This window comes from Bicyclus anynana, chromosome 5 (assembly GCF_947172395.1).
Source record: "Bicyclus anynana chromosome 5, ilBicAnyn1.1, whole genome shotgun sequence".
NCBI lineage: Eukaryota > Metazoa > Arthropoda > Insecta > Lepidoptera > Nymphalidae > Bicyclus > Bicyclus anynana.
In genome coordinates this window covers 10,782,497-10,791,719 of record NC_069087.1, presented here as the reverse complement: position 1 = coordinate 10,791,719, position 9,223 = coordinate 10,782,497, and the positions used below count along the sequence as shown (strand labels likewise).

Sequence of the window (9,223 nt, the reverse complement as noted above, 5' to 3'; positions counted from 1 at the left end):
GGCCGAATGTAACAATGCATTTGGATGTTTGTTACTCTATAACGCCGCTACTACTGAAGCAATTTAGCTGAAATTTGGAATGAAAACAGATTTTACTATGGATTAACACACACATCCATGGTTTCCCGAGATTTGCAAAAACTGATGATTTTGATGATATGAATATTTGTTACTCTTTCACGCCTCAACTACTGAACCGAATAGCTGAAATTTGGTATAAAGATATATTATAGCCTGGATTAACACATAGAATACTTTTTATCCCGGAAAAATCCATGGTTCCCGAGGGATTTGTGAAAAACTAAATTCCACGCAGACGAAGTTGCGGGCGTCCGCTAGTTTCTTTATACATCATACAAACATTTATTACCAAGTAAATAACTCAGAATAGAGTGAGCTGACTAATTTATAATTACTTTTGATCGAATTAATTGCAAGAGGACTATACATTTTATCCGCAGTGACATTTAGATCATTGAGCCGTGATAGCCCAGTGGATATGCCTCTGCCTCCGATTCCGAAGGGTGTGGGTTCATATCCGGTCCGGGGCATGCGCCGAAATTAAATAACACGTGTCTCAAACGGTGAAGGAAAAACATCGTGAGGAAACCTGCATACTAGAGAATTTTCATAAATTCTGTGAGTGTGTGAAGTCTGCCAATCCGCATTGGGTTAGCATGGTGGACTATAGGCCTAACCTCTCTCATTCTGAGAGGAGACTCGAGTTCAGCAGTGAGCCGAATATGGGTCAATAATGATTGGGTAAAAATTAGTATTGGGTTGACGAATCTCGCTCGATTTAGGGCCGAGATAGAGTTTCCTAACTAAGACAAAAAATGGACTAAGATGAAACTGTAAGATCTAATGGATATTTAAGTGTAGATTATTTACTAATAAAAAACATATGTTACTTTAAAATTCGTTTATTACATATCCATAATCTATACAAAATTTAAACGTTCTACTATGACATTTACAAACTACAACATTTCACTATTAAGTCTCATTCAAGTGGTTAATATATACAATCATTTGAAATAATTCCTACTAACTTCTGAACTATTACATATATACCTACCTACATTTTATGTGGTTTTTCATTTACCTATTGTATTTTAAATGTAAAACTTTATTATAAACAAACACCAAGTTACAAATGTCATCTTACTATTAAGTTGTTTTATTTTTAGTAAATTATATTTACTTTTATTTATCACCAATATAAATTTTAAATAAAAAATAAAGCATTAAATACATCCATGTGCGTGTAGAAACTTCAAAAAAATCCCAAGGGATTCAATATCATGTAGTACGTTACATAATTACTATATCTACATATTTACCTATAATAATGTCTGTCTGACAACAATACGCATTACAAAGCATAAAATAAACTAATTAACTCAACATCAACAATGCTTACTAAACAAATCTACATCAATTAATAACATTTTATGAATAGGTTTATGTACTTCTAGCAGACGCTATGCGGTTTCGCCCGTATAGTCCCGTTTCCGATGGCAATATAATATAACCTATGACTTTAGCTTTTAAATATAATAAAAAAGTGTGTGTCATCTCCGACGCACGAATGGAGTTATTCTTTCAAATCAACTGTCTAAATAGATGTATATTGCTCCACAGCATATACTATGTACGTATCAATACAACGCCTGACACGTGAAAGGTGCGCAGAATAGGTTGCGCACAAAAAACGTAACGCTGTCATTCGTTCATTGAATTTTACTGCTCATATTTTTTCATACCGGGGGCTATATATGAAAAATCAATTCTTAAGGAGTAAACCCAAAAAATCCATATTATACACTTATATACATGTATAAGTAGTATGTACATCAATATAAAATACTGAACGATGAGACAATGAATGATCTGTTAGTTGAACTCGTACGGTAATTAACATATTCATTTCAATGCAATGAAAATGTACTGTATGCTCTTCATAGCAGTCGTGCAATACATAATTCAAAACCATTCAATACATTTTATGAGCAAGCGCTCGAACAAATTGCATACATAGGTAATATTTTAAAATACTCGTAAGTATATTTTATTGAATACTGCACTAACTGCGTAATATATCATAGTTTACTGTATATTTTTATAACAGAAAGCTTTGAATCCATTTGTGAGTATAAAGCACAAACACATGAATAAATAAACACACAAACGGCAGTCAAAGTTATAACACAATATATTTTTATGTGGGGGGTTTTAATAATATCAATGTTTTAAAATTTTGAACCAAAAAAAGAACTTATAATAATTGTATGGGAAACTAAAAACTTTATGAAAGTACCTTATCCAAAAGGCGAAAATTGTTCATTTCTATTTTTTTGTTCATAAACATTATTCATCAAGAAATACTGTATGACATTGCTGAAAAATTTAATATCTTATTCTCATAGTATCAAATTTAATATATACTCCTATATAAAAATAAAATTCGAGTGTATTCACATCCCAAAAATACATGGTCATACAGATACAATTCAAAACAATTAAGCCCGGTCACATAATGGTATTTGCTAATTAAAAGTACTACGAACTAATCATTGTTACCGCAATATGGGCAATAAAACTTTATTAATAGCAACATAATATTCAATTAATCTAATCGAATTGATCGATCAAAATGAATTGCTGAAATTGAGCTGCCGAAAGCTACTTATTTTATAACATATTTAAAAAAAAAAACAATAAAATATGTTTATAGAGTTTGGCTACTCAAAGTAGATACTGAAATCAGTCTAGCAAATTAAAAAAAAAAAATCTACTCATGTTTGTTAAAAAAAACTAATAGGTAAGTGTGAATCATATTCATTATTCACACATACGTGTTTTTATATGCTTTTTATATATCTTAGTAACTTTGATACTTTTATAACCTATATAGTAAGTATTGGGTGTAAGGGGGAGGCTAGTACCAGTCAGTCTCCCCAACTGCCAACCTCACCTGCTCGTGGTGCACCCTGCAGATGGACCGACGAGGCTCTGGCGACCGACGAATGGCGGTATATCCATTCCCACAGGCTAGATTACGAAATGCCTCAGGCCGGTGTCGGGCAGCAGCGACACCGGCGCGAGTGATCTAGCACTGCGCTGACCAACCCGCATGCCCAGCGTGGTCAGTACTGGGCAAAACTTTGTATGGACGGCAAAAACAAAACACAGCCCCTAGTCCCCGGCAGCCCCGCTATTCCTGGCTCTGGCAGCGGTTATGGTAACGGCGGGGCAAGGGGTGTTAAGAATCTCCGGCAGAGATTCCGCTGCCAACCCCGACGACTAGACCTGGCAACATACAACGCACGCACTTTGAGGTCCGACGAAAAGGTCATCGAGCTGGAAGAAGTTATGAGCAAGTTGCACTGGGATATCATAGGATTGTCTGAAGTCCGAAGAGAGGGGGAGGGCTCGATAATCCTTGAATCCGGCAACATGCTCTACTACCGGGAGGGCGACCAACAGTCCCAGGGTGGTGTCGGATTTATCGTTCACAAGTCCCTCGTGAACAATGTTGTAAAAGTCGAGAGTGTGTCGAGCAGGGTAGCGTTCCTGGTCCTCCGAATTACCAAACGGTATTCGTTGAAGGTTATACAGGTTTACGCACCGACCTCGACACATCCTGACGAGGAGGTAGAGGTATTGTATGAGGATATTTCTAAAGCCATACATGCCTCAAACTCTTATTACAATGTTGTGATGGGGGATTTTAACGCAAAGCTGGGCGAACGTAGCGGTTCAGAGTTGAAAGTGGGACGATTTGGATATGGGCAACGGAACGATAGGGGCCAAATGTTGGCTGACTTCATGGAGAAGGAGGGCCTCTTTATGATGAACTCCTTCTTCAAGAAGCCACCACACAGGAAATGGACCTGGATGAGCCCCGATGGTTCCACGAAAAACGAGATCGACTTCATCTTGTCTACCAGACGGCAAATATTCAACGATGTTTCTGTGATCCATAGGGTGAAAACCGGTAGCGATCACCGAATGGTTAGAGGCACGTTGAATATCAACATTCAGCTGGAACGGTATCGACTGGTGAAGTCTACGCTCCGACCTACTCGTGCCCATATTCAAAACCCCGAGTCCTTTCAACTAGAACTGCAGAACCGCTTTGATTGCCTAGCAAATTGCGAAACTGTGGACGATCTGAACAACAGGTTCGTGGAAACTGTCCATTCCGTTGGGTCTAAGTTCTATAAGACCCACCGTGCGAAAGGAACCAAAAAGTTCTCGGACCAAACACTTAAACTCATGGAAGAGAGGCAAGAAATGAGATTACAGACTTCAGCAGATGCGTCAAAATACCGACAAATCAGTAGACAGATCTCTAAGTCGCAAACCAGCGACTTGCGAAATTTCAATACCGAGCGTATTAAAAATGCGATTGAAAATAATCGAGGCTCGAAAGTTTTCGCCAGAGATCTGTCTATTGGACAGAGGCAGCTGACGCGTTTGAAGACCGAACACGGTAATCTAATTTCTTCCAAGCCCGAGTTATTAAGTGAGGTCGAGAAGTTCTATGGACAGCTATACACGACTACTCAGCAGCCTGTTGCCAATTTGGCTAAAGACCCCAGAGCCAAGTTGACCCGACACTATACCGAAGATATCCCGGACGTCAGCCTATACGAGATTAGTGTGGCTCTCAAACACCTGAAGAACAATAAGGCGCCAGGTGAGGACGGAATCACAGCAGAACTCCTGAAAGCGGGTGGAAAACCGATACTTAAAGTCCTTCAGCGATTGTTCAATTCCGTCATTCACGATGGCACGACGCCTGAGGCGTGGCATAGGAGCGTGGTGGTTCTGTTCTTCAAAAAAGGTGACAACACCTTGCTGAAGAATTACAGACCCATCTCGCTGCTAAGCCATGTTTACAAATTGTTCTCGAGAGTCATCACGAATCGTCTCGCTAATAGGTTTGACGACTTCCAGCCTCCCGAACAAGCCGGTTTCCGAAAAGGCTTTAGTACCATAGACCACATCCATACGCTGCGGCAGGTTATACAGAAGACTCACGAGTATAACCAGCCACTTTGCTTAGCGTTTGTGGACTATGAGAAAGCCTTCGATTCGGTGGAAACTTGGGCTGTGCTAAGGTCATTGCAGAGATGCCGAATTGATTACAGGTATATCCAAGCGTTGAAGTGCTTGTACGAAAACGCCACTATGTCAGTCCGTATTCAGGATCAGACTACGAGGCCAATACAGTTGCAGCGAGGAGTGCGTCAGGGAGATGTGATCTCTCCGAAGCTATTTACCGCCGCACTGGAAGACGTCTTTAAGCTTCTGGACTGAAGCGGACTTGGCATCAACATCAATGGCGAGTACATCACTCAACTGCGGTTCGCGGATGATGTAGTCATCATGGCACAGACTCTGGATGACCTTAGTACCATGCTCAATGACCTCAGCAGCGTTTCTCAACAGGTGGGCCTGAAAATGAACATGGGCAAAACAAAAATAATGTGTAATGCTCATGTATCGCTCCACCCAGTTATAGTTGAGAACGCTGCACTCGAAATTGTAGACGAATACATATACCTAGGACATATGATCCAGTTAGGTAGGTCCAATTTCGAGAAAGAGGTGAACCGTCGAATCCAACTCGGCTGGGCTGCATTCGGGAAGCTTCGCGACATCTTTTCGTCCGAAATTCCTCAGTGCCTGAAGACAAAAGTCTTCGAACAGTGCGTGTTGCCAGTGATGACCTATGGTTCCGAGACTTGGTCGCTAACTATGGGCCTCATAAGAAGGCTTAGAGTCACACAGCGGGCGATGGAACGAGCTATGTTAGGAGTATCTCTGCGTGATCGAATCAGAAATGAGGAGATCCGCAGAAGAACCAAAGTCACCGACATAGCTCAACGAGTTGCGAAGCTGAAGTGGCAATGGGCGGGGCACATAGTTCGAAGAGCCGATGGACGTTGGGGTCCCAAAGTGCTGGAATGGCGACCCCGCACTAGTAAGCGCAGTGTTGGCCGACCCCCCACCAGGTGGACTGACGACATCAAGCGAGTCGCAGGGATTCGCTGGATGCAGGCGGCTCAGTATCGTGATGTTTGGAAGTCCCTACAAAAGGCCTATGTCCTGCAGTGGACGTCCATCGGCTGATATGATGATGATGATGATATAAAGTATCAATGTTAGTTATTCCAATATTCGCACTATAATTTTGAGAATGCCCTCCGAAATATTTTTAATGTTACCTGGCGATTTTACATATAGGTACCTACTTTCGTAGCCAAACTAATCGTTTTGCAATATTAATTACAGCACGATTGCTGTTAAATTGTACTAACTACGAGTATCAGCGTCGTGTATTAATTAATTACAGTAGGATAATCCTTAAAAATAAGCACCATTTAATCCTTGTTGTTGTAGATATTCAAAACCACCATCGCCGTAAAGTTTATCTAAATGTGAATTGCGCGCAGTCACACATTCTATATGCTAATTTTATATCTACTTTCAACTAACATTAAGCTTCAGATTAATGTTCATTCGTCTGCTTCTCAGTACCATGGATGCTTTAAAACCTTAGTTATACTGTGAATGAAAATTCAGAGATTTAATTATATTGCCAAAGACACTCGATAGAAGTGAATTGACATTCTGAATTAGTACACTACAGACATTGAAAAAAACTTATATACATTTACTTTAACTATAAAATTTCACGTATATGTATAACGTATATTTCATTTAATATTACCTACTTACACACAGAGATATATATTATATATACACAGTATTCATATTTCTAAGAATTAATTTAATAACTAATATTCTCTGTTTCAATATCATAGTCGCAAAAAGGTAAAAGTTTCCTAGACTCTCCATTGTTTATAGGAAAATTTCTTGCAGAAATTAAGCAGTTTATTTTATGCTTTTGATTTTGTTGAAACTAAACTCGTGCTTTTATTATTATCAAAATTATTATTCCTCCCGAAACTTTACGGGCTAACGAAATTTCCAATAAGTTACCGATTTTCACAGGTTAAGCAAACAACCCTGCTTAGAGATCCATCAAATTGATACATTAATGTTTACGCAATTTTTGTGATAAATGTATTAAGCTAGGCAGGGAGAACAACGAGCGGAGAAGAAGAGTGTTTAGCTCGAGATTTCGACGAGATTCGTACATTCGTACGAGAGTTTCTTAACGGACGTTAATAAGCGTTCAAATATAGTATGAAGTTAAATGGTCTATTTCCAACGCCAAAAATAAAAAATGCAACACTGCTCGAAAATACGTGTTTTAAAAACGCTGTCTTGTGAATATATACTTCGGAATGCATTTGTTGTATTTGAACGTTCATTAAAAAAGCTCTCGTGTGAATGAGGGCTTAGTTAACTGTCAAGAATATCCACAACCTTACACCCGTTGGTGTAAGGATGATCCAGGGATCTACTCAGAGTTTTTCTCTCTGCCACACGGATAGACCCGGCACCCGAACGGTAAATCCAAGCTATGATAAAATATTAGTCTTTTCCTTTTTACAACAAATATAACTACTGTGTGATACTGGGAAAGTTGTGGATTTACCTATCTATTGAAAATGCTTTTGCATGAGCAATTTCCTTCGAACAATAGGTACCTATCGAGAAAACTCCTAGCGAATATAACTTTAACCGCCATAACTTTCCTACTCATAGATGATATTGGAACGAAAAGTTTTAGTTCGGAATCAACTTTTGCAATATGTAGAACGATGTGTATTTCTTTTTCATCTAAAGTTTTATATTTTAAAATAGAGTTGTAACCCTAAATTTGTCTTATTATTACTTTCTAACTTATAATCACATTTGTTTACACAAATATACTTTATTTTCACATTGAAAAATTCTATGCAAGATTATTACACCTACTATTATTATTTCGTAATTATATTTGTAACAATTAATTCATGTTCTACCAGACAAAGGCGGCTGTTCGCGCATATTAAAAATTTGTCTAGTAGCTTAATAGGTTAAAAGTACCTTACTAACTAAAGTGACATTTCGTATACATTCAACAGTTTATCAGCAATTTACTTATAGTCAAATACTTTAGTTTAGTTAACTGGGACCTTACCACAAGCTCTTAAATCCGTAGCGATTCCATTAACGTTTCGACTTTTCGTCGCAGGATTTTCGTACACCGATTTTTAACGTCATCAACCATTGTATTTAATCAATTCGTACCACTTACTGATGTAACATTATTTACGTCCTTAAATAAGTTGAGTGATACTGATACGATGGTTTTGCAAAAGGTTGTGGTAAGCCCCTGACCGTGCGCATGTGACCGCCATGCTTTAATAGTAGTGGTCGCGACAAATCATCAACACAGGTAGTACCTATAGCTTGGCAAATTCGTTCGTAACACTCCCAATGGTCCGCGCGGGCCGGGATGCCCCGCTTATAGCGATAATAGATGCCCCGCGCGCTCGACATTACACGCGCGCAGTTCATTCCCCCCGTCGCACGCATTACATGGTAGTGTCATAAACGCACTTGCCAAGCTATAGCCAGACAGTAGTGTAGACCTACACTAAACAGTTTATCAGCAATTTGCTTATAGCAAAACTAGCGGGCACTGTCAAGCTGATATTTACCCAACCAACCACTCGCAAGAGAACCATCGGCGACAAACACAGTGTTTTTACTCGTTTATTTATGATACGTTATTTTTTATAACTGCGCAGCCGACCGGGCCGTGCGCTGTGACCGCTACGCTTTGACAGTGGTGGTGGTGGTAGTCGCCAGCTCACTGTCGCGACGAGTCATGGGCACCGGCAGCACCTTTCCCGCCAGACGGGTGAACGTGGAGCGGAACTGTCGACTCATACTGCAATACAACACGAAGTTCACCGCCGACCCGACCAACGCCATGAGATCCATCACCTCACCTGTCAATTGAAAGAAAATTTAAAACCTCAATAGCTCTAAGTTAAATGGGCTAGTCTAAAAAAAGGCCGAGAAGTCTATAGCTACTTTGTCGCACCTAGAAAGAGTAACTTATGTGGAATGGAAAAAGAAATATTAGCTACTGTAGCAGACACTCCGCGGATTTATTCGCGTAGTTCCTGTCACGGTAGGAATAAGAGAATAAAATATAGCTTATCACGCTCACAAATAACGTGGCTCTCTGTTGGTTAAAGAATTTATAATTGGTTCAGTAGATCCTGAGATATACCCATAAAACCTC

At 39.5% G+C, this 9,223-nt stretch overlaps 1 protein-coding gene across 1 annotated transcript in view; it reads right to left on the bottom strand.

Annotated features, from left to right (window-relative positions):
• Positions 1-907: 907 nt before the first annotated feature.
• LOC112053055 (G-protein coupled receptor dmsr-1) overlaps positions 908-9,223 on the bottom strand; it is a 56,481-nt gene continuing 48,165 nt past the window's right edge. Inside the window, exon 4 of the mRNA XM_024092326.2 lies at positions 908-8,924. Coding sequence (XP_023948094.1) covers positions 8,746-8,924 — 179 coding nt within the window. The 3' untranslated portion in view covers positions 908-8,745. The remainder of the gene's footprint in view (positions 8,925-9,223) is intronic.